The sequence below is a fragment of the Lepus europaeus genome, chromosome 17 (assembly GCF_033115175.1).
Source record: "Lepus europaeus isolate LE1 chromosome 17, mLepTim1.pri, whole genome shotgun sequence".
NCBI lineage: Eukaryota > Metazoa > Chordata > Mammalia > Lagomorpha > Leporidae > Lepus > Lepus europaeus.
Genome location: NC_084843.1, coordinates 60,706,942 through 60,731,784, shown reverse-complemented (window position 1 = coordinate 60,731,784; position 24,843 = coordinate 60,706,942). Strand labels below are relative to the sequence as shown.

Below are 24,843 nucleotides of genomic sequence, written 5' to 3'. Positions count from 1 at the left end.
AGAATTCACTCCTGCCTTCATCCATTCCACACCTGGGCGTGATTACCACAAACGAGGCCCCGGGCTGGCTGGAAACTGTAGCACCCAAGTGCCGGCCCCCAAACAAACCGGTAACTCTGCTTCTTGGGTGTGCAACTTCGTGATCCTCCACAAAAAAGGCTTGGGTGAGAGGAGCGAAGGCTCCTTTCGGGGACCTAGGGGGACACCTGCGGGCTCCCCTGCTCAGTGGCCGGCGGGAAGTCCCTCCGGCAGGGGTTCTCGGAGACGCAGCACCGGCCGCGGCCCCCCGGGGGCGCTGCGGAGCCCCGGAGCGGCCGGACCCCGGCCGCCCGCCGCGCTCACTCGCTCCGCGGGCTCGCTTGCGGGAGGTTCCCCGGGCAGCCGCGTCCCGCCACTCCCCGCGTAACCGGAGTCTCCCGCGCGCCTGCCGCTCCACTCTGGTCCCGCCGCGCCACACGACGCCCCGCCCGACGGCGACATGGGCGTCCCCCGGGTCGCAGTTGCCTGCGGCCGGCGCTGGGGCCCCGTGCTCTTTGCTGTTTTCCTGGCTGCGTCCCGAGGTAAGGTCGGCGCTGGGGAAGAGCCCAGCGGGCAGGGTGGGGAACACTGGTGTGGCTGGGAGGCCCTGAGAGTCCCCTGCTCCCCGCCTACTGTGGACCCCACCCGCATACTGAAAGCTGCTGGCATGGCAGGGTGGGGTGCAGCTGGGCCTGGAGCAGGGGGCAGCACGCACACCTGTACACCCTGACAGCTGCCTGAGCCACAGGCAGGCTGTCCCCGGTGCCTGCCTGTCCAACCCTCCGTGCCCAGGCACCCCAGGCTCAGCAGCTCTGCAGGGCACGGGTGGGCCGGGGTGGGCAGCCCCTGTGGGCTCCTGCAGGTGGTAACAGCTCTAGGCAGCTGGGGCAACTCCCTGCCCCTCTGACTTGAGGCAGCTCCTGGCTGAGCCTGGGTGGGCCCTGCTCCGCTCCTGCCATGCGTGGTGCTGCCCACCTGGTCCCTACTCGGAGTGACAGATCAGCAAGGCCACAGTGAGACATAGGTGGGGGAGGAAGGGGCGATGTGGGACAGTCTCCCAGCTCAGCCGCGAGTCCCCCTGGGTCCCTGGATGACTTAGGGCCTCTCTCTGGCCTCAGCTTCCTCAGCTGAAGCCCCACACAAGAAGTGCCAGTTTGCTCTTGCACAGTCCACCCTGTCATAGCTCCAGATGGCATCCTGTCCAGGGCCAGGGTAGCCACAGCCTGGCCCCTGGTTCTTGCATGCCTAGAGCTGAAGAGTCTCTGCATGTCGAGGGGAGACAGAGCCAGCAGGCAGCCTGTGGACCTGGAGATAGTAGGGAGGGCCCAGGGAAAGTGTGAGGCAAGTGGAGAGTTTGGCAGAGCAAGCCAATGGGCAGGTCGGAGGGGGAGGGAGTGGACAGGGCTTGGAAGGTATCTCAGAAACCAGCCAGTGCCGGCAGGCAGCCTGGGTGACTGCTAGGGAGAATGGCTGCCCAAGCCCTGGCTGGGACGATGGAGCAGGGGATGAGGGCAGGCAGGAAGGCCAGCACCGCACCCCGCAAGGGTCACCTGCCCTGCGCTGTCTCCCCCAGGAGACTCCGTGAGGCTCTTCCTGTTGGCTTGGCCCTTCCCTGACCTCGCTGGGCTGGGCTGCACTTTGTTTAGCAAGCTCAGCTGGAGAAACTGAGTTCCAGATACCCAGGGCCCAGGGGCCCAGCTCACAGAGCATACAGGGGCAGGGAGGCCCCGCGAGGGGCTCAGAACCCCTCACCTCCATCACCCGCGTAGCCAGGAGCCATCACTGCCAGCTCCTTGGCCACTCAAACTACTTGGTGCCCCACAGGGCCAGCTCTTCCTGGACCTCACTCAGGGGGTAATGAGGGCTCTGTGTGGCTTTCCACTAAAGGGAGTTAGCGGAACGGAAGCTTTGCATTGCTCGGGACTCAGTATCCCTAACTGGATTGCAGGTGCACACACACATATTCAGCACACTCCCCACTACAGCGTGCAACACAGGAGGTCATGCTGGGAGGCCTGGCGGTGAGTGGAGGGCAACACTCACTCCCCAGCCTGCTGAGGCACTGGGCTGCCCTGGGCGGGACTACTCAAGGTCAAAGCCTTTTATACCAGGGAAGGCAGGAGGGAGTAGCTGGAACAGACTCCTTCTCCAGCCCCTGGGCTGGGCTGGCACCAAAGACAAAGTGCGAGGCGAGCAGGAAGGGCTCATCAGAGGCCCCTCTTCTGGGCCTGGCGCAGGTTGAGATGGGTGGAGGGGCCAAGACCCCGAAGACCCCTAGGGTGATGGGCCTCGTCATCCCCACCAGCTTTCCCAGCACGTGTGCATGTCCCTATCCTCGCCCTGTGCTCACAGGCTGACTCAGGAGCACTAGCACAGCCAAGTTCATGGGTGCAGTGGGGCTGGGGGGGGGGGTCCTCTTCTTCCCCTTCTTGATGGACCGGGCTGCGGGCCCTTGTGGAGTAACTCAGTGCTGCAAGTCTCTGACGCGGCAGCGGTCAGCTCTTGGGAAATCCATGACCCACTGCCTAGAGGTCCTGGAGTGTGAGAAACAGCCTGGAGGTCGGGCTGCCCAGTGCCAGGGCCCAGGAACCCTGAGGAGCTCCGTGCTGAGCTGGGACGCCTCCCCCCATCCCCCATCCCCCACCCCAGGCAGAGCTGGGTCTCCCTGCTGGGGCCTGACCTCCTGGGCAAGGGTGCCTTGCTGGACGAGCAAAAGGGGTCACAGCCCTGCCTGCACACTGGGAAGGGGGTCATAGGCCTGGGCAGAAGAAAGGAAGGGAGTGGCACCGGGGACCCTTCTAGGCTGTTGGCAGGGACGTAGCTCCAGAGCCCAAGCTCGAGGCCCCAGGTGTTCAGCCAACTATGCAGCCAGGGTCCGTCCGGCCGAGCTGGCAGAGGCTGAGCAGGGATGGGCACTGGCTTCAGATGTCCCATGGGCCAGCAGCAGTGTAGCAGTGCCGGCCGTTCCGGGGCCTTCCCCACAGCACTAAGCAAGGGCCCTGCGCGGCCCCTGCCTGGCACTGGGCCCAAACGCCAGATGCTTTGTGACCCCGGGCGAGTTGGTCTGCATCCATCACTCAAAGAGGGGCGCTGGCAGCCCGTCTCTCACACGTCCCCCGGGGCCTGGATCCTCACACTGCTGCGTCCCTTGGGGCTTTCCCTCTGAGCTCTGGGCTGCCTCCCAGGCCCTGCGGAGGGCACTGGCTGCTTCCCTGGAGCTGGACTCCGGGATCCGGGAGTCTGAAGGAGGCAGCGGCTGGGTGCAGCACCCCTGGGGGCCACCTGTAGCACTCCCGGTCTGCCATACCCAGCAAGGTGCCTGCGGGTTCTTTTCCTGAGGTCCTCCAGCTGAGCCCTAATGAGCTTTCCTGCCCCTCACCTTTCAGCCCATTTGCTTTGGCTGGCCATCTCTGCCACCTTGCTGCCGAAGCTCTGGTGACAGACACCTGCAGCCCTGTTAGCATAGGATCTGCTAGGATCTTATCTCCCACCTTGCCCGAACCAAGTCCTGCCTCTACTCCTCACTTGTGCTGGGGGACCTGCCACCCCACTTCCCCTTCATCTCTGTGGTGGTCAGGTTGCGGGCCGGACACAGTTCTCCCCCGTGAGGCCGACTGCTCCTTGCTCAAGGGTAATTCCATGGTGGTGCTGCCCAAGCTTGAGCCGTTTGCTCATCAGTGTTAACACCAACTTTTTTTTTTTCTTTAAATCTACATATTCTTTTGTTGGAGCAGATTTTAAAAGGAAACTTTAAATTACTACTGTAAGTGGAAAGCCGGTATCATTTGCCAGAAATGGAACAAAATCAGAATAGGAAAACCAAATAAGGGCATTCGATTCTAGTTGGAAACTTTAGCCCGGGGAAGGCTCTAAGTCTGAAATCAGCTGCCCCTGGCAAAAACAAACAAACCAAAACCCAACTGAATTAATAAGCAGATGGCACGAGGCAAGGATGTTGTGAGCACACTGTCACCGACTGGGACTTTCTCTTTGATATAACCAGGGCAGAAAGAGAATTGAAAAGGGAATAACCTTTTCTCTATATGATTCAATGTTATTTAACGCCGTAAAACCAAAAGTAAAACTAAGTTAGAGATGCCGCAGGCAGGCTGGACTCTGATTGGCCAGGCCACCTATCTATCTGCAGGGAGGGGGTGGGGCCTCTGCACAGTCTGGGGCGCCCTCCAGTCTCTGGGAGAAGTCAGCCTGCACTGGGCCCTGCTCCCGGCATCACCACCAGCCCTGAGAATGAGGGCCGCGGCCCCTCCCCGTGCTTGGTGAAATGGAGGTGATTCTAGTACCTGCCTTGTAGGTGGGAGGTTGAAGGAAGTGATCTAAGGGCTCAAAGCAGCAGCCCGGCCCCTCCTATGACCACCGACCTGCCTGTACAGCAGAGGAGCCCTGGGAGGAGCCATCCCGGGAGCCTCCCCCAGGCAGCCTGCAGCCTGCAGCCTCCAGCCCCGGATGCACGGGCGCTTTCCCGAGGTGCTGGAAGCGCCGCTTCCTCCTATAGAGCCCGACTTCCCCTTCCCGGCCCCCTCGGTCGGCTGTGAATGGACACTTCCTGAGGGGGCAGGTATCAACACACACATCTGAGATGCCCTTTGTCCAGCAGGCCAGCGCCCCTGCCTGCGCCCTGGCCCACTTCCTTTCTTAGCCCCAGCAGATGCAGTCCTGACTGCTCGCTGCCTCTGTTTCCCTCTGCGCCCTGCAGCCCCCCGGGGACCATCCTGGGAGACGGGGACTGGCAGGGAGCTGGAGCCGGTTCCTGGGTTTGTTTGGGGCCGGCAGTGGCCGGCAGTTCGCAAATGTTTACTCCGAAACCCCCTCTGCAGCTGGGCAGAGTCCTGGTGTTTGGGTGGGGCCTCCCAGGCCTGACTAATCAAGCCCGGGACCCACCTCCGAGGGCTGGGGTGTTGCCTTGGCGACCACAGGCTAAGGTCACAGCTGTCAGGGAAAACACCCAGCCCGTCCACACCCACACACAGCCGTCCTGTGGGCTCCCGTGAACCTGCTGGGCTGAGCCAGGTGAGGGTCCCCAGGAGGGGGCATGTGGGAGCACCAGCAGCTTGGCTCCGAGGTTGTGGGGTGGGGGGGAGCTATGGGTGCCACAGACGCAAGCCTGAATCCCCAGCTTCACCCCTCTGTGGCGCTGGGCCAGGCTCATGTCAGGACCTTGCTAACTATGTGTGGAATGAAAATGAGGTTTTCAGTTTGGGTCTGAGCGTGCAGCGGCTGGCGTGGGGTCAGAGCGTCCTGTCGGAACAGCTGGAGGATGAGGCATGGGCTCAGAGCCCTTGGGGGTTGGGGGCCCTTCCTGTCTGCAGGGTTGGTGCTCAAGGTGTGGCTCTCAGCTTGGTCACAGAGGGCTGTGCAGCCTTCGGCAAGATGCTTGGCTTCTCTGTTTTTTCACTGACATGGAGCTGGCAGTACCTGCGGCAGGGCGTGTTAGAACTAAGTGAGGTGAGCAGGTGCCCAGCAGGTACCTCACGCGTGGGAGGTGGTCACAAGATGGCCCCTTCCTCCTGCCCACTTCAGAGCTGGAGGGGCCTCCAGCACGAGGGGCCTTGGCTACAGATGGAGAAAGGAGACGCACCCAAGGCCACACAGCAGGCAGGGCCCAGGGATCTCGCTGCCGGGGCCAGAGTTTTCATCCTGACCCTCAGGGTCTTCCCGGGTCAAAGCGTCCCCGCCTCTTCACCCAGTGGCCCCAGGAGCAGCACGGGCGCTGGCTGTTCCTGCCTGGCACGAGCGAAGGGCCCGGCCCTGGTGGTTTTCCTGTCGCGCGCGCTCTCGGCCATCCTGGAGCCAGGGGCCTTCCTCCCCACCCACTTTCCCCGGTCTCTGACAATGAGCCAGGTGTGGGAAAGCATCTGCTCCTGACAATGAGCCACATCCTCCCGCCCAGTGATTGCAACTGCAGCCTGGAGCGGCCGGGCGTCTGCACGTCTCCGCCCGCACTCCCCAACACTGGGACCTCGAACGTCCTCGGAGGATGGACAGCCGCTCTGGGCTCTGTCCCAGCTGTGTGCTGGCCTCCCCTCGCTCTCCAGGACCAAGCCCTGTGGCTCCTCAGCCCCTTCCCACCTGGGCAGCTGCTTAAAAGTGAACTCTTGGCCCTGTCCCCCAGGCCCGAATCCTAGCACAGCTTCTCCTTTTTTCTAAAAGGGGAAGAGGTCTTCAGGGGAGCTGAGGGGGTGGGTGGTGTGTTGGGTGCTGGGGATTGAGCAATGCCCCCTTTTCCTGCTGTGCCCAAACCCCACTTCTCTCTGCGTCTCTGTGGGTTTTGAAGGAAGCTGCCTTCGGGGCTCAAGACTCCCTCCCAGCTGTGGGGTCACCACCGCGGCCTGCACACTGCAGACCCACAGCCTGTCTCCCTGCCCCTCCCTTGTTCACAGGGACACCCAGCCCACCCAGCAGGCCCCCATCTGGGCCCCTCCCCCCTGCTCCACTTCTGTGCGTTGCCTCTGCCTCTGTTGCACACCACACCCTGCTGCCCCAAGGCACACAGCACTGCCAGTAAGTGCTGCTGGGACGGACTGCAGCTCTGGGTGGCCCTGGGGCTGGAGACGGTGTTAGGAAAGGGAAAGGGGCAGTGGCTGGGAAAGGTGCTAGTGGCAGCTGCCACGTGGCCTGCTGGGAAAAGTGGCCACACAGGGCAGAGATAACACCGGGGGCCACTTTTTGGGTGGGTCTTAGTCCTTTCGGGGGGCACCTGGGAGAGCCACTCCCCTAGGTACCACCTACCCTGCAGGCTTTGGCACAGCCACAGACTTGGAGCCACATGCACGCGATGCCAGCCTGTGAGGTGGGGATCTCAGGCTGGCGTGGACAAAGCCAGGGGCACAGCTGGGCTGTCCGGGGCTCTCCTCCCACTGAGCCCACAGCAGGGTAAGAGCAGTGGGGTAGCAGAGTTGGTCAGTCCCTGCCCAGCAAGCTTCCCCTGGGGATGCTGGCAGACCACCTCTCTGAGCCCAAGGGTCACATCTGTAGGCCGTGGAGCCCCACCCTGGCTTGTCCGGGAGCCACATGCACGTATCACAAACTCAGACGTTCCCGGGACTGACAGCTGCAGTGAGGCAGTGAGGCAGTGAAACGTTAGGGAGTGGTGGGGACTGTGGCAAGCTGGACGGTCAGTGTCCCCTCCCCCCTGCCCGAGGGGAGGTAGCTCTTCAGCTGCAGCTACAGCTGCCCTGTGGGAAGCCGGTTTTGTGTTCTGATCTTCAAAGGGAAGCTAGGAGTCAGGGTTTCCATTTCAAATTCCTAGTTTTTAAAGGTTGGCAATCGCAAAATCATTGCAAGAGACTCTGAGAGTGAAGTAAAATTGCTCTGAAGGCGGGGTGTGGCCTGTGGGCCCCCAGGTCTAGTCCTGCTGCAGCAGAGTGCCCAGGCATCTGGGCTCACCTACCTGCCGTGTGGGCCGCGGTGAGCTACACGGCCTCTCTCGGCCTCAGCTTCCCCAGCCGTGGATGGGAACCCCCCCACTACCTTAACCAAACTTTAGCCTAGCCCCCACGCGCACTCCCTGCTCCCGCTGACACCCGATGGGGCCGCAGGCCAGCGGCCTTCCGTCTCTGGGCCTCCAAGGTTCTGCCTGGCGGGGACACCTGTGTCTTGCCAAAGAACCTGTGTGGTCTCTGCTCACCCTGGCGTCGACTTTCCAGAAATCTCGCTTCCCGGCGCCACTCCCTCTCACACGGCCGAGTGCCTGTCTTCCCCGCCTCCCAGGGCCCAACACTGCGCTCCTGCAGACATACACTCTGCTGTCTCCTGGGTACCCTAAAATGTGCAGGCCCTCGGGCCCGGGCGCAAGGGTCGCCAGTCCTTCCCACCTCAGTAGAAAACAGGGTGAAGCCCGCTGCTCCCTTCCATTGCCTTGTCCCTACCCGCCCACCCGGCGAGCGTGACCTGATCTGCTGAATGGATCAGAGACCCCCTTCGCTCCCGTGCATCCAGCAGCAGCTACCGGCGGGACGTGCAGCTCCCATCACGTACATGATCACTACCCTGGCCTCACCCCCGCTGGTAGACATTCCCATTTCTGTTTTATTCGGAGGAGTCTATAGTGAGGCCCAGCCACTGGATTCCAGTGCAGCCTGGCCCGGCTCCAGGAGGCACAGCAGGCTGCCTCTCCCACGTGCCGGGGCAGGCTCTCAGCCTGCTGCCTGGGCACCTGGGCTCCAAGGGCAGGCACGGGGTGTCTGGAGGAGGGTGTGGCATTATCTGGGGTGCAGGCAATGCCATCGTGTTGGGGCAAGGCAAAGGTGCGTATTTCCCAACCTCCCTTCCCTGTGTGCAGGATCGACAGCAGCCCTCGCACAGAACACGCATAGCCACCTCCCAGGTGTGCAGAGGGCATCAGCGCGCTTCGTGTGCTCGTCTTCCCTCATCTGCTTCTCTCGGAACCTTGGGTGCTGCTAATAATTTCTCCTGGCATAGATGAGGAAGCAGACTCATCCCACCAGAGAGCATGGGGACCCCTACCACCCCCGTGCTTTGTGGGGTGGGTGGGGGTCAGCCTGGCTAAAAGCCAGGGGGCTGCTCCATTTCTGAGGTCGGGTGGGAGGCGGGGGTAGGAGTGAGGCCACTATCCACCTGTCACGGACTCCCCGCCCCGGCTCTCAGAGCCTTCAGTTTTCCTGCTTCTCTACCACCCAGCTGAAGGTGCCCCCTCCACCTGCTGCAATCCTACCTGTCCATCAGGGTCACAGCGGCTCCTCCTCCCCCAAGCCCCTCAGTCATCTGTAGAGGCCCCGTTTGCTCGCTCCTCCGAGTGCCCTGAAGGCTGGCACTGGTCTGCCTTTGTCCGTGGGGGTCCTTTGTCCCCCGAGTGGGATCCCCTGCCTGTCCAGATCGTCGGCTCTCAGGGGAGCCCACGTGTATGGCGTGACACGTGTGGGTGCTCCACTGGGACTGACTGATGAGATGGGAAGGCACAGCACGTCCCGGGGTGTTGGTGGACTCCTGGCAGGGGTGCCCGGGGCACAGAGCTGCTGTAGCAAACATCCTTTCTCACCCCACCTCCCACAGGGTGAGCCGTGGAGGCCAGGCGATGAAGGGCCTGGGTGGTCACCCTTCCTGCTCTGCGGGCAGCTGGAGCCCAGGGGCATGCTCTCCCGGGAGAGAGACACACTCACCGGGCCCGGCCGAGTCTCTCCTCGCCCTGCCCCGCTTTTTGGGACACCCTGAGTTGGGGAAGCTCCTGTGGTTCCCTGTGCTAAAGAAGAAGCTGGGGCCTGGGGGAGGTCCACTGACCTGCTGACCTGTGGCTGGGGTGTGGCCAAGGCCAAAGCCAAGACTCTCACCTGCTCTGGGGGTGCTGGGAGCAGCATGCGCTCAGACAGGTGACAGGCGGCAGGTGACAGGGCTCTCCTTTCTCTGTGCAGGTCTGGTGGCAGCCTTCAAGGTCAGCACGCCATACTCCCTGTATGTATGTCCCGAGGGGCACAATGTCACCCTCACCTGCCGGCTCCTGGGCCCTGTGGCCAAGGGGCACGACGTGACCTTCTACAAGACATGGTACCGCAGCTCTTGGGGTGAGGTGCAGGCCTGCTCGGAGCGCCGGCCCATCCGCAACGTCACATTCCAGAACCTTCACCTGCACCACGTGAGCCACCAGGCTGCCAACAGCAGCCAGAACCTGGCCCGGAGCCACGGGCTGGAGGTGGCCTCTGACCACCATGGCAACTTCTCCATCACCATGCGCAACCTAACCTCGTGGGACGGCGGCCTCTACTGCTGCCTGGTGGTGGAGCTCCGGAGCCACCACTCGGAGCACAGGGTCCACGGGGCCATGGAGCTGCAGGTGCAGAGAGGTGAGGGCCTGCTCTAGGTGATGGGGAGCGCGTGGTGCTGCGTGTCCGATCACGTGGCGGTGCAAGGTCCTGTGCAGGGTGGGGGTGACAGCGGCACTGCCGGGAGGCTGTGTGTGAGACGGGTGGCTGTGGGTGTGTGGGCGTGGCCATGTGGTTAGCTGGTGTGAGAAGGAGGGTGTGTGTGGCTGTTTGTGACACTGGGACCTTTTCATCTGAGAGGGTGGCGTGCCTGGGCTGGGAGTGTGACTGTGCCCTTGAGAACCCCAGGGCTGTGGTGGGTACAGATGACAATGTGACTGACAGGTGCCCTGCAGTGTGAGCTGCTGGCTGGGTGGCAGGATGGCTGTTGGGGAGCGTGTGTGTGTGTGTGTGTGTGTGTCGGGGTCGGGGGAGGGTGGTGTGAGGGCTGGTGGACTGGATGGATGGACAGAGGTGTGGCCTGGCAGGTGTCTGTGTGCCCTTGGGGGGGGTGGCGTGGGGGTGCAGGGAACAGGCCAGGGTGTGTGTGTGTGTGCGCATGGGCAGCGGACGCCAGCCTGGACAAGCATCCTGGCCTTGCGAGCCTGATGCCCACCTAACAGCCCTTCTCTCTGCTCCCACAGGCAAAGACGCGCCGTCCAAATGCATTGCCTACCCGCCCTCGCCCCAGGAGAGCGAAAGTAAGGCACCACCCTTTGCCCCTCTGGGGTCTCTGTTTTCCTCTGCCCGCATCCCAAACCAGGCCCCTTACTGGACTCTGACCCTGGCTCCCCATGCTCACAGAACATGCATTTTGGTCTGAGCCAGAGCCCCGTGGAACTAAGACAGCCCTGGGCTCAGGCCGCCTCCCTGCACCCCGCAGTGCCTGTGCTGGCTCTGTGCTCACTTCCCCTCTGAGCGGCCCCTCCTCCCCCCGAAGCCGGCTCATGGCCTTGGGAGCACAGGCACCTGTGCACAGAGCTGCACGGCAGGCCTGCCTGGCAGGGTGCACGCCACGCCCCCTTCCCCATGGCTCCTCCCTGCTTTTTCCTCTCTGAACCCTGGAGTTGCTGCCAGGCCGTTGGAGACGGCGATCTCCATCACAGGTGGGGCAGCCCAGGTCCAGGCAGGCGAGGGCACTGGCACCAGAAGCCCAGGGGAGACGCTGGAGCATGCGCGCACTGCCTGAGCACTGGGCTGCTTTCCTGCCCTCAACAGACTTTCTGAAGAAACGGTCGTCCCATTTAAGTGCGGGCGACAGGGACAGGAGGTGCCAGATGGGCGCTGCTCTAGAGACCAGGTACAGGGAGCTGAGATTCGCTGCATTTCTCCTGATCCAGAGAAGCAGCTGGTGGAATGCAGGGAAAACCAGGCATCTGGACCACCCCAGGGGTCAGGCGGAGAAGAGCCCCAGGGCAAGCTTGACTGGGATGAGGGGGCCGGGCTCCTCTGCTGGGCGTTTCGACATCTCCACCCCCTCCACTTCTGCTCTGGCCTCTACTCCCCTGAGCTGCTGTCCCCAGAGAGCTGGCTCCTTGGGAGCCAAAGAGACTCGCTTCTGTCCCAACTGTTGGGGGCAGGGGGATGGCTCTGATGACCTCGGAACCCCCTTCCAAAGTCTTGGCACTCACAAGGAGAGGATCCCAGATGAGAGGAAACCCAGCTGTTCTGTTGGGTTGAGGGGCACGGGGCTTGGACAGCTCCTCACTCTCTGGGTGCCATCGGCCCCCTGAGAGTGAGGAGCCACTGTGTCCCTCTCCCGGAGGTCATCAGTGTTACCTACAGGGCTGCATCAGGGACGGACACGGGTCAGGTGACAGGTGACAGGACAGTAGGGATGAGCGGAGACTGCAGGGAGCACGCAGCCGCCAGTGGAAGGGCAGTGCCAACTGCTGTGTGTCAGGACGGGGCCCCAGGGTCTGCAGAGCCACTAAGTTTTCAGGGACAGTCAGATATTTTCACGGAGTCTCTCCCTTTACAAATGTCGGCAACTACTAAGAAAAGCTGTTTGTGTGGATCATGGCTGCTGGCTGCATCCATTCCAGCGAAAGGCCATGCAGTGACTCTGAACAAACCGGGCAGGGTCTCTGGGCCTCTGTTTTCTCCTCTGTAAAGTGGACATGATGTCCTAGTCGTACTCTTTCTGGGGTGCCGAGGTTAAAGCTGGGCGTTCCACACAAAGTGCCACGAGCCACGCCAGGTGCAGGCAAGGTGCCGTGGCAGTGTCGGCTCTTTCTGCTTCCTGAGGTGTGACTTCCCAAGCCACCAAGGCAGTGGAGAGCCTGGTGCTGTTCTCTGACGGCCCTGCACCACTGGCCTGGAGACCCCGGGGCTGGCGGCTGGGTGCTGCTCCCTGCTGTCGCTTTGCTGTGGAAAGCTCTAAGACAGGTGCTCCACAGCCGCCGCGGCCTGGTCAGTGACTGGTGCCCCTGGAACAAGTCCTTGGGGGTTTCCTTCTCTGCCTTCTGCCCCAGCCTCCTAATGTTACCCTTGGGCAGGAGGGAAGGGGCTAGACCATGAGATAAGCCCAAGTCCTCGGGAGCCAGGGGTGGGGGAAGCAGGAGGGTGGAGCCACAGCCGGGCAGCCCCACATTTCAGGGGGTGCTGTCTGCCTCAGCCTCCTCCCTGCCTGGGGGAGCAGGCCGCCCAGTCCTGAGAAGCTGAGCTCCTTCCTCTGCAGACACCTGTGAGGTATCTGCCAGGCCCTGGACAAAGACTGAGTGAGCTGGCGCGGCCCCTCCCCTCCCATGCTGCGGGGCAAAGGCCTGGCGCGCTCCTCTGTGTGGTGCTGGCAACTGCCCCGGCCAGTGCTTGAAAAACCTCCCCAGGATGTGACCAAGCACAGCCCCCAGCCCCTCCCAAGAGGGTGCAGCCCTGGCACCGGCCACCCTTCAGGGGAGGGCTGCAGAGCTGCGGCCAGGCTGGGCTTGTGGAGATGCCCGGAGCTTCGGGGGGCAGCTGGACCTGCAGACCTCTTCCCAACCCCCTGCCCCCTGCCCCCTGCCCCAGCCTCAATGCCCAGCCCAGGATATGGAAACCTAGGTTCTGGGGCCGCAGGGAGGGACTCTCCACCTGTGGATGAGAGGCAGGCAGGGAGATCGGGCCAAGCCCCAGGGGCAGATGGGAACAGGCTGGCATGCACCTGGCCCCCGTCAGCGACTGTTGCTTAGCAACCGTGGGAGCAGCATTGCAGCACTGCCTGTCTCTCAGATACTGCCCGCAGCCGGGCCTTTGAAGGAGCTCAGACGCATGCACGCAACATCTGAGTGAGCGCCGGTTCTTACTTTCACTATTCCACGCTGAGAGGCAGCCTTGCTGAGAGCTGCGGGGAACCGCTCTAATACGGAGTGGCGCTTGCTTGGTAACTAGCACGGCAGCTGTTCCGGTACCAGCGGGTACTTCTACAGCACTGAAAACAGTTTGTTCTCTTCCGCGTGGTATTGCTACCCCACTGCTGAAAGCTTGTTTACACCCCTGGGCTGTTGAGCAATACCATGAGATACAAATGGCCTTTATTCCCAAATGCAGCATGCAGGGGCAACGCTCAGACCGCAGCACGTCCACCACGTGAACTTGACATTGCCAGGAGGGTTCCCAGCCCATCTCTTGGTGGAGGGAAGGGCTCGAATTGGGAAGGAAATGCGTGCATGCCGGTTGTGGTTCCAAGGGCACAGCCGTTCCCAGCTACACTCCTAGAGTCAGCAGATGAACGAAAATAAACCAGACCCTCCTGTGCTGGTGGCATCAGGAGACGTACAACCTTTCCGGAGGAAAATTTTACAACAGCCGAAAAGAAAGTGCACGTACTCTCTGGCTCAGCACTTTGCCTGCCAGGAGTTCGTGCACAGAAGTGGCCGGGAATTTCAGAAAATGCATGGGAAATGGAGTTAAAGGAGAAGTTTGTTTTGGTGCAAAAGTTTTTAGAAAATACAGTTTTCCAAAACATGCATTTCCTTGAACTTTTTGAAGGATCCTTGTTTGTGTGAATTTTACAATTCTTTGCACCAAGACAAACCTCTTTTAATTCCAGGTTTCCATACTTTCTGACGTATGCTCATCATTGCCCCAGTGAGCAGCGATGTATCCACAAGGTGGCCCCTGCTCCAGCGTTAGCTTTGTCGAAAATGGAAGCAAACACGCACGCTAACCGGCGATGCTTCAGTACATCTGGGCCGAACTGTGCTAAGCCCTAAGCAGAACGTGGGAGGTCTCTGTGCCGCTGTGGAGATGCCCAGCCAGGCTCGGTGCACACAGCGGTCACCCAAGGGGCCACCGCAGCTGTACACGCGGGGGGCAGGTGTGATGGGTGTGTGGGGGCAAAGTGTGATGGGTACATGGGGGGCAGGTCTGATGGGTACACGAGGGCGCGTGGGGGGGCAGGTCTGATGGGTATGCAAGGGCGTGCGGGGGGCAGGTGTGATGGGTACGTGGGGGCGTGGGGACAGGGAGGAGGTCTCACAGGGAGGAGCCTGTGGAGGGCTTTTTACACCTGTGCACTGTATGTGTTTGCAACTGTAGAAGTCCAGAATTCTGAAAGGTCACGCGGGGGGCACGTGTCTCTAGGTCTTGGGGCTCGATTTGTCCTCCGTCACTTGTGTGGATGAGATCAAGAGGAGGGGCCTGCAGAGGGCTGTGGGGGTGAACTGGAGTTTTTACTGATTTTTTGTGGAGATAAAACACTCCTATGCAACATGGGACGTGCTGTTTTAGCCAGTTTCAAGCGGGCAGCTCAGTGGCCTTAACTGCAATTCTCCATGTCGTGCAATGCTCACCACTGGCTAATTCCAACACTTTTCCATCACTCGGACTGCTTTTGACCTTGAACTCTGTGGCATAGGGTCTTCAAGGCCCCCCCCCCCCCATAGGGAACAGCCTGCGGCCCAGGGTGGGCCAGCTGACCCCTGCAGGCCAGGATGAGGCGCCTCTGCTGCCTTGCTCCTCTGTGCTCTTGGCACACGTTGGGGGAGGCACGGGGCTCTGTTTACAGGGGATCCAGACCTTCCACGCCTCTGCAGGTCACGGGGGCTGCGCATCCTTCGCTCCGGGAGCCCCAGTTTGCCGTGGGGAGGAGCGGAGGGACCGAGGCCTCACTCGGCTGCCTCTCTGCCCTTGCAGACATCACGGCCGCGGCCCTGGCCACGGGCGCCTGCATCGTGGGAATCCTCTGCCTTCCTCTCATCCTGCTGCTGGTCTACAAGCAAAGGCAGGCGGCCTCCAACCGCCGTGAGTATCCCCTGCCACGGGGGGACGGGGGCGTGAGCGACCTGCCCTGCCCTGCCCCTGGGATCGCACGCCCTGCTCCATTGTCCCCGCGTGGAGCCAGGCTCCACGGCTGAGAGACGAGGCGACCCGGGCAGTGCCCGCTGGGCCTTCCACAGCAGCCGTCTGTGGAAGGGATGAATGATCACCTGGAGTGGCCCAGGCTGGTTTACGAAGCACTGCCGCTCAGAGAGCCCCTGGGTACCTGCTGTACCATCTTGTAGTGAGTAGCCATCGCTGGGACCTAAATGACAGGGGCAGGGGTCTTAGAGACAACTCAGCCCCTTCCTCTCACAGACAGGAGCCGACGCCCAGCAGGGTTAAGCAAGTCATCTGATGCTAGGAGACTCAGCAGGTGGCGGAGCCAGGGCCCGGCCCGAGCGCATTCAACCTGAGCAAAAGCGTCCTCAGCCCTCCGAGCGCTTGGTGCCACCACTGTCCCCATTGCACAGATGAACGCACTGAGGCGCAGAGGGGCTAAGTAGCTTTGCCTAAGGAGCCACACAGCGAATGAGTGATGGGACCAGGCTTCAAGTCATGGCCACAGACACACCCCCAGGGGACCCTGCCTTGCTTGAGTTTGCTCCTCCCGTTCTCCAAGAACAGACCACGGGACACACACGCACACACACACCCTGAGCTCACATCCAATTTCCTCCTGACAACCCGATGTCCCTCCCTTCCCTCTCTCTGGGCCACCCAACCCAGAGCACCCAGGGGGTCAGCAGGGGGCTGTGACCACCTTGCCCTTCTTCCCAGGACTCCCATATGTTTGCACCAAGTCACCACGGCCCACCCCCAGGAATGCCCTGAGACTAAGTAAAGGGGTTGGGAGAAGAGAGGAACCCAGGGACTGTGTGAGGGGGAGTAGTGGCTGCAGAGGCGCTGGGAGTGCCTGCCCATCCACATAGGGGAGGGGTCCAGGAGGGAGGCCTGCTCAGCCAGACGTGGCTTCCAGGTCCAGGGGTGTGGTCTGTGTCCTGGGATCAGAGTGGGGGACAGGACCTGGACATCAAACCCATCGTGGGAGGAGGATGCTGTGGGGGGGGGGGGCGCGGGGGCTGGGTTCCTGCCGGCACAGGGTCCGGAGTTGCTCCTAGCCTCTCCCTGTGCATCAGGCCCACTGGGTGGGGGACAGCTGGAGGACAGAACACTGGGAGTCTGGGGTCAGCCCCCAGCACCTCCTGCTGCACACACTATGACAGCTTCCATCCAAGTGCTGGCTCCTGGGGCTCCTGGGGGAAGGGGCAGATGGCCTGAACTGAGAGGGGACGGGTGGGTACAGGGCTGGCACAGACACAGGCTGCAAAGTCTGCATGGCACCGTGTGCATAACAGAAAGGTTTCTGTTGTTTATCTTCCAACAAAAATAGCTTTGATGCCACTCCCCCCAATAGAAGACAAATTAGCCATCTGATTAAAGTCTTGGGGCAGAGACGAGAAACGCTGGCGAGGCCGAAGCTGGGGAAAAATCAGGTGCAAAACAGAGAAGGCAGGCAGGCTGAGTTTGTGCCCCCTTGATGGAGGCACTGGAGAAACAGCTGCTGGGATTCAGGGGAAAGACAGCACCTGGCAAGTCCTGGGAGTGTGGGCCGGGGTGGGAGCCGGAGGGGCACAGCGGGGCTGAGTCAGGAGAAGGGGCAGGGTGTGCTCGGGGCAGGAAGCTGGCCTGGAGCCTGCTCCGTGGGGTGCTCTTCTCAGGAACACACACAAAGCAAGGAGCGGGAGCACTGGGTGGGGGTGTGCAGCAGAGGCCAGCTGTGATTCCCGTCCAGTGTTCCACTGGGGCTCAGTTTCCCCGCTCTAAGGCAGGAAAAACGGTGCCTACCCCAACGGGCGAGGTACGCGCAATAAGTCACCCCAGAAACAGCAGCCAGGACACAGATTTCGGGAACGTGGGAGTCACTAGCCTGCATGTGTGCTGGCGTCCAGCCCTTCCCTGCCACAATCAGCTGGGGAACCCTGCACGGAGTAGAGCTGGTGCCTTGCCTCTGGCTGGCAGCCAGTGGGGCACAGGGAAGCCCAGGAGGAGGGCAGAAAGTGGGGGGAATGATGGGGCTGTCACGGGGCCCTCGGGTGCCCTGGGAGATGTCACCTCTGTTAGGCAGCGTGGAGGGTGGGGGCAGAGACGGCCAGGACCCCGGTAAGCGGGAGCTGACCAATCACGGCCAAAGACCAACACGTGGCAGATGTCCAAGCAGGAAACCCCGGTTAGCAAATGCAGGAGCTAGGGCTTTGGCTGACACCATACGGGTCAAACAGTAGAGAAGGCGTTGGCTCCTCTGGCTTCCTGGTGGCAGATGTCCTGCACACCGGGGACCTGCAGGTCGTGTCCTGTGAACAGTCGCAGTGGGCCCCTCTTGAAGCCCCACTGCTGGACGCACCAGACAGACCTGCAGAGCTGCACCAGATGGGCCTCCTGGGCCGACAGAAGCGGGGGGCCGGGTGAGCAGGCACCTGCCGGCGGGGCAGGGATGCTGCCTGGGGAGGCCTTCCCTCTGGTGACCTGCTTTTCCGTCTGTCCCTAGGTGCCCAGGAGCTGGTGCGGATGGACAGGTAAGACCCATGGACCCCTTCTGGAGCCAGCTTCCCTGTGGCTGTGTTGGAGGGCCGCCAGTGGCCACCTAGCACAGCCAGGAGTGTTGGCTAATGCCGTTATACCTGGGCTGCTTGCCCCTTCTCCAGCAGGGTGATGAGCCGTGTGCCCACTTTCGGGCCTCAGTGGCTGAGCCTGGGTTATGGGAAGGGGAGGAAGCAGCTGACCTGGAGCAGACAGTGAAACAATCAGAGGAGCCGGGGCCAAGCCCCAGCCCCAGCCCCAGCCCCACCTGGAGGTGCGGCTCCTCCCAGCAGGCCGGACCAAGTGGATAGGGGCATGGGCCAGGGTGCTCAGGGAGTGAGCCACACTCGGGGACTTGGCCTCAGGCCAGCAGCGCCAAGCCCAGAACTCCTTGCAGGCTTTGAAAGGGATGATTTTCAAGAGGGATCCCAGGAAGCCCCCCAAGCCCTTCTGGGAAGAGACCACACTCCTCAGCTCCAGTCTCAGGGGACACTCAGTCCTGATGCCACTAACTCTGATGACTAAAGAGAAACTTGGAGCCAAGCTCCTGAGCCTACTGTTCTCGAAGTATCACCAACCCCAGGCTTTGTGACCAGGCCTGGGGCGGATGTCAGACCATCTACCCTGTGCCCTGAGCTAAGGGCAGGGGCACAGTGCAGCCCATGGCCCTGTCTGAGGCCTGGCTGCTGGCAGCTAGGGCAGCAGGGGAGGGGAGTGGAGGGGAGGGGAGAGGGGGAGGTGGGGAGGGGAGGGCAGAGGCTGTATGCTCAGTGCTGATGAACTTCCCTTCTGCTTCTGCAGCAGCAACACCCAAGGACTGGAAAACCCCAGCTTTGAGGCCTGTCCAGCCTCCCAGGGGATGCCTGAGGCCAAGGCCAAGCCCCCACTGTCCTACATGGCCCAGCGGCAGCCTTCTGAGTCTGGGAGGCACCTGCTCTCAGAGCCCAGCACTCCCCTGTCTCCTCCAGGCCCTGGGGACGTCTTCTTCCCATCCCTGGGTGAGTGCTTCCATGGCTCATGCCCTATTCTGGGAGTCCTCCCAGCCTCGGGGGCTGGTGCTGGGGCCCGGGGGCCTGGGAGCTGCTGTTCACTCTGCTTCTTTTGCCTTGCAGACCCTGTTCCTGACTCCCCAAGCTTTGAGGTCATCTAGACTAGCTCGGGTGCAGTGGATGGCTTGGGGCAGGTGCACTGGAGCTGGACCAGCCCTCGGCATGGCCTCCTCGGCCTTGGTTTGCTCCCTCCTGCTCGGAGCCCAGACTTTGTGGCCCCCCGATGCCCAGACCCTCTCCCCCTCTGGATGCTGCATGGGAAGGAAGATGCTGGATCGTTCAGTCCCCTCCCAATGATGATGGGGTGCTGGGTCCCCCTCAAAGACTTGAAGCTAACCAGCTACAGATGCCAAATGGCCTGCATCCTAACATGTCCCGGATGCCCAGCTCTGCCTTAGTCTGTCTCTCTGGGACACAAGCCTTGGGGCCTGGGCACATCCACAGGACAGTGGAGAGACTCCTGCCGCCCGTGCTGGACCTGGCCCCCGCCCCAGCCCCAGCCCCCAGCCCATCTGAGGCTGTTGCACTCACTCTTTGAGCCCTGGGCGGGGGCCCTCTGGGCCTGGGTGGACTGGGCCCTGGGCCTTGGCGCTTGCTCTGTGCTTCTGAGTAGCCATCTCTCTGAGGATCTGTCCACAGGTTAAGTGAGTCTAGGGCTCAAACTGCTTGCATTCTGATCCCCAGAGGCTCCGAAACAGGAAGTATGTGTTGGGGCACAATGGCCGCTGTGCACCAGCTGAGGTCTTGGGCAATGTGCGACCAGGCCAGAGGCTGAACCACCCAGCGCCTGTGGGAGCCCTGGGAAGCTGGGTGTTAGGGACCTTTCTCCTGCCCTCACCATCCCCGACTCCTGCTGCTCCGTGGCAGTGGCAAGGGTGGGCACACGTCTCGACACTTCTGAGTGTGCAAAGGGGGTGCTATTAAAACTATATGGGGCAAATGCTGAGCATGGACCATGAGGGCCCAGCTTGAACCCCTGCTTCTGAAGTGTCCCAGGCCCCCGCCGTCTTGGCCTGAGGGGCCATACAATCCTCCATACAAGGCATTGTTTCTGCTTTGCTCCAGAACCCTCTGCCCCCTCCTGCTTCCAGGCCTGACCTGCGTTTGTTTTTATACACACATGCCATGGGGTCCTCGGTGGCATGGCGAGGGGAGGGTCGGGGAGGAAGGGGTGTCTCTCTGTAGTCTGGAGGGCACAGGGGTGAGGCTGTGCTGCGCGGAGCCCCTCAGCAGGACAGGAGCCCTGGGCTGTGCAGAGGCCACACCTCCAACCCGGGCATCCAGCTTCCCGCAGCCTACGCTGCTCTGCTGAGCTGGGCCCGGGTGCTGAGAGCCAGGGCTTGGGGTAGCCCCAGAGGCCCAGCAGGCAGGGAGAAGCCCCGCCCATTGCCTGGGGGGCAGGGGCAGGACAGGGGAGCAGTGAGTGTGTGCTGCAGCGGGAGCCACCTGGACATGCGGCCCTGCATCCAGGCCCCCTTGGCAGGGCCAAGGGCACGGTCACTGCGGGCTTCCCACTGTGTCTGGTGCTGAGCTGGGGGCCCGGGGCCTTGAGGAGAGAGTGAGCACGTGGCCTGCCACCTTGAGAAGCCGCAGCACCGAACTATGTGCTCCTGGGGCCCCTTCTGCAGTTCTGGGACACTCAGTGCCAGCTGCCCTGCAGAGAGGGTCCTGTCCTCACAGCACAGGAGTCGAGGGGGTGACACCTGCTCCAACCCACAAACCCAACTCCCTTCCGCTGGCTCAGCACAAACAGCGCTGCCTGCTGGGGAGGCCTCAGCTGCAGAGCTCGGGGGCTCAGGGGCCAGGTGACTTCTAAGAACGGAGCTGCCAGAGCCCAGAGCGGGCCCCGCCGGGGCGCAGGCCCCAACTTCCGCCATGGCTTCCTCCCGCACACCTCGCACTCTCCTCTCCCCTGGACCCTCCCGAGTGAGCGCATCTCGGCTTCGCGGTTTCCTGTTTTCAGAGACACCTACTCTGAGCTCCAGGCTCCCTCTTCATCCATGACCATGACTCTGCCTGCACAGGGGCAGGGGCGGGGTGCTGCAGGCCAGGTGCCTGGGACAGAATACGTGGGGCAGGACTGGAAGCTGGCATGACGGAGGCCCCGGCAGGGGCGTCTGTGCCTTCAGGAAGGAGTTCACTGGGAGGACAGCACCAGGGAGGGGCATTCGTACCTACATCCTGTAGTGGCGTCAGCGAACACCTCCTAGGGAGAGGCAGAGCGGCTGCGCAGCACCTGCTGGTCAGGCTGGCCCTGCCTGGGGGAGGGTGTTTGGGCACCGCTGGGCCTGCCAGAGCTCCCCACTACCTGTGGCAGCCTTGGGCCTGGGCAGGGGGCTACTGCCTGGCCTTTCGGGGAACAATGCAGTGGGGCCAAGGGGCTGCTGAGGGGTCCTCCCCTCCAACCCTGACTCCTGGAAGAGGCCATGCTGGCTGTCCCTGTAGGAGCACCACAGGGCTGCCCGGTTGTGCTGGGGTGGGGGGCGGGGAGCATGCTAAGATTTTTTTCTGGGAACTGCAATGGGCAAAAGAGGAACCACCAGGGTGCTGGCCACCCGGCCTCTCCCTGCTTTGCAATCAGTTCTCCTCCCTCAGGGACGCTGCGTCTCCCTGACTGTGCAGAGTTCTGGATGGGCAGGGCCCTTTGAGCTGGCTGCCGAGCTGCTGCCGGGGAGAGCGCCCCTGGGCGAGAGGCTGAGCCAGGCCGCGGCTGGTCCCCTGGAGCACATGCCGTGGCCGGGGCCGCCTCCCACCTGCCCCCAGCTCTGGTTGCCAGCGGCTGTGCCTGGCCAGACAGGGCCTCAGCAGCAGTCATGGCCAGGCCGGGGGGTCGGGGGCAGGATGCATAGATGTTTCTGGTTTGCAGTTCCGGTCAGTTGGTATTGCTTCCTGGACTAGGTGTTGAGAGGGATTCTGAACTATGGGTAATGGCTGACTGAGACTGCCGAGATTGGCTGGCGATGTCTGCCCAGGAGAGGGAAGTGGCAGCACGAGTGTGTGTGCTGTGTCTGTGCTGCTCTGTTAACATGCCCTGTGCTCCTGAAACACGTGCGTGTGAGCTACTCCTTGTTTGGGTCCCCAGCCCCACCAGGCCTCACTGTCCCTGCTTAATGCATCTGGAAACCGAGGTTCTGAAGGCTTTGCCTTTTGTCAAAACAAGTGACCTGTGGGACTGGGATCCAACGCCTGGGTCTCCTGCTGCCCTGCCCATGCCCCTCTTGGCCCCTCGTCACTGAACTGAATGGCGGTACAGCCCAGGCATGGCCTTCACCTTGGACTTAACTGCAGCACATATCAGGGCCTAGGGGGATGAGATATGCCCACAAGTCCACGGATCCACCTCACTCCACATGGGCCATGTTCCTGCCTGGGCCCTGCCTGGCCCTTCTTATGGGCCCAGAAGACCCAGTTGCCCACATGGAGGCCCCATGCGCTGCCCTTGGCCTGCAGCGGGGGTCGGGGAGGGGAGAGCCCTCAGTTCATAGCAGGGCCTGGAGGCCTCTTGCAGGAACTGAGCTGGTGGCCCGAGCAACATCTGGGCAGCTGCAGCACACCCTTCCAGAAGCAAGGCCAGGAGAAAGTCCAGCTTCATCCATGCTGGCCGATGTGTGTGCAGCACTGGGAAGGAGGCGGGCAGGGTTTCCTGAGCCTGCGCCGGTGGGGGAGGCAGGCCTCAGAGCAGAGAGCCCTGTGCACTACAGACACGAGGCGTGTACCAAGAGCAGCGTCCCCGATCAGGGACTATCAGGTGGGTCCTGCTGGGTATGTGGGCACCACATGTCAGGGGCTGGGAGATTTTACTTGTTCTCTTGCCTGGTCCCCACCAGTCTGCCAGCCAGGGCTTATCATGTGGGCTTTTATCACCTGCTGCCTGCAGGGAGGCCTGGGTCAGGCCGTCCCGCCCGCCTGCTGGGGGCTCCGCTCTTGACCTCCTTCCACCCTTCCGCCCAGGGCTGGGCCCTTCCTCCTGACAGCCACTGAGACCCCTCCCCCAAGCCTGGCCTCCCACCACAGCTGTGCTGAGCCACAGGGCCAGCGGCTGGGCGGAGGCGGCCCAGGCTGCTTGCTGGAATGTCCGGCTCTCAGAACCTGGGGGAGGGGCTCAGGGAGGACAGTGGAGCTGCGGCACGGGGCGGTGCTTGGACCTTCTGGGCTTCTGGGAAGCTGCTGGCCACTGAGCCCAGGCCCCTGTGTAGAGAGCTTCATCCTTTAAGACAAGGGTGCAAAGGATTCTTTCTCCGGGACACCCTCCCCGGTTCCTGGCTCCCAGCAGCTGTCATGGGGCAGTGTCTCTGCTCCCTCTCCCATCAGACGCTGGGCTCTGCCTCCCAGCTTGCACAGAGGTGGTGTCCAATGGAGAAAACACCCCTACACACACCCCTGTCCCCCAGGCTGGGCCCGAGCTGCAGGTGGGACTCGGAGGACAGCACGGGGCCTGATCTGCGCAGGCTTCTAGGGACCAAAGGGAGGCCCACTGCTGCCTCCACACCTGTGTGTTAGAAGGCGAGGGTTCCCGCTGGCTGCCGCCCCGTGAACTCCAGGGCCGTGCATGTGGAGGGAGGAGGGATGTGCTGCCTGGCCCAGGACCAGATGGGGAAGGGTGGTGTGGCCAATGCGGACAGGTGCACACTCAAAGCCTGTCCTCTACCTCTTCCTTATAGAGTCCCGATTCTGCTTGTGGGCAGTAACGGATGTAGTTCCCTCATCCCCCAAGCAATAAGCCAGTTGTGACAACCTGCCTCACTTTTTTCTAACTTCCCTGGAGCTAAGGTGCCCTTGTGTCCATGTCTGCCCAGAGACCCAGCAAAATTCTGGAGGGTGGTTCTGGGAAAGCTTTCATCTTCCTGATAAAGGAGGATAAGTGGCTAGCAAATGATCAAAGTTGACTTGATGGCTGGAGCCATAGCAGCTATCTTGCAACCATGAGCAAAAGGCTAAGAAACATGAGCCCTGACATCACTGAGCCCGGCATCACCATCTGTAATTCTCTCCAGCATTCCTGTTAGGTGAAAGAATGCATCCTGATTTGTGACTCCATAGTTAAGTTTTCCTTTACTTGGAGCCAAACATATCTTTCAATGCCATTGGAGGGATGACCAAGAAGAGTCACTCTGAGGGTAGGCATGGTTGGGCAGAGTTCTGTCAATACTGGGTCCCCCGACGGCACTTCCATGACACCCTTGCTTCCCTTGCCCCCGCCCCTGGGCAGTTACAGCTGTCCTGTGAATGCTCCTCTCATTAGCCCACTTCTTGGGCCCCTGGGAGTACTGCCCCGCCCCCCTCCCCAGGAACTCCCCTCCCACGCATCATTGCCAAAGGGAGGGGCTCATCTGCAAGGAGCAGCAGGCTGAGGCCTCACTTGCATCAAAGCCCTGGCGGGGATGGATTGCAAGGCTGTCCCTGCTCCTGACCCCTCCTGGGGCCTCACTCTGCAATACTTTGCCCCTTATTCCAGTGGTGTTTATGTCCCTGTATCAAATCCGGGCTGGTCCCGCTTTGGTCAAGAGATTTTCATGAACAGTCCTTGTGCCAATGCCAAACTTGGTGCCCGTGAGGCCCCGCATGCTTCTGCTCTCTCCCCTGCAGCCTTCCCAGTGCCATGAGAACAAGCCTGGGGCCGCCCGGCTGACCTGCCACTGCCCACCCGTGAATCAGAGCACTGCGTGGAGAGCAGAAGAACCGCCCAGCTAAGCCCGGTCTAAATCACCAGCCTGCAGAATCAGAGCTAAATAAACAGCTGCCGTTTTATGTCTGTGTTGTGCCTGGTTTATACTGCAGCATACCTGGCAATAGACGGCAGATACAATCCCCTCCCTCCTTTGGTTTACCAAGGGCTTCCCGGACAACACCCGAGTGGCAGATGAAAAAACTGGTGTTCTGACAGGTTCTGACTTGCCCATAGCCATGCCCCGAGTCCACAGTGCTCCCGGCTCCAAATTCCTCACTTTCAACTTATAAACAACTCCTGTGGCGGCCTGTCACCTCCTAGACCGTCACCATCCAGCCCTTCAAACCCACACCTTGTTCAGCCTTGCAAACCTCAAACCCTGGCCGCGGGCAGCGGCCCTGTTCATTCTAGCATCAGACCAGACCTCAGACATCAGCCCCCTCCAGCCCCGACACGCTGCAATTGTGTCTCCCCAGCGTGCCTTGGGGACCTGACTGGGGCACCCACACAGGGGTGA

At 61.8% G+C, this 24,843-nt stretch overlaps 2 protein-coding genes across 6 annotated transcripts in view; one reads left to right on the top strand and one right to left on the bottom strand.

Moving 5' to 3' along the window:
• CDH23 (cadherin related 23) overlaps positions 1-24,843 on the bottom strand; it is a 322,391-nt gene that overhangs the window by 39,395 nt on the left and 258,153 nt on the right. The gene's annotated exons all lie outside the window — the stretch shown is intronic.
• VSIR (V-set immunoregulatory receptor) lies at positions 357-19,604 on the top strand. The gene is made up of 7 exons (XM_062214809.1): positions 357-560; positions 9,405-9,833; positions 10,436-10,492; positions 14,907-15,014; positions 17,578-17,605; positions 18,411-18,607; positions 18,722-19,604. Exons 1-7 carry the CDS (start codon positions 479-481, stop codon positions 18,757-18,759), a joined length of 939 nt encoding a protein of 312 aa, XP_062070793.1. The 5' UTR covers positions 357-478; the 3' UTR covers positions 18,760-19,604.

Excerpts from the sequence above, each read along its gene's own strand:
- VSIR (XM_062214809.1), top strand. The coding sequence starts at position 479 with ATGGGCGTCCCCCGGGTCGCAGTTGCCTGCGGCCGGCGCTGGGGCCCC. Across the intron at positions 10,493-14,906 it reads CTCGCCCCAGGAGAGCGAAA|ACATCACGGCCGCGGCCCTG; the intron begins GTAAGGCACCAC and ends CTGCCCTTGCAG. Across the intron at positions 17,606-18,410 it reads GAGCTGGTGCGGATGGACAG|CAGCAACACCCAAGGACTGG; the intron begins GTAAGACCCATG and ends CTGCTTCTGCAG.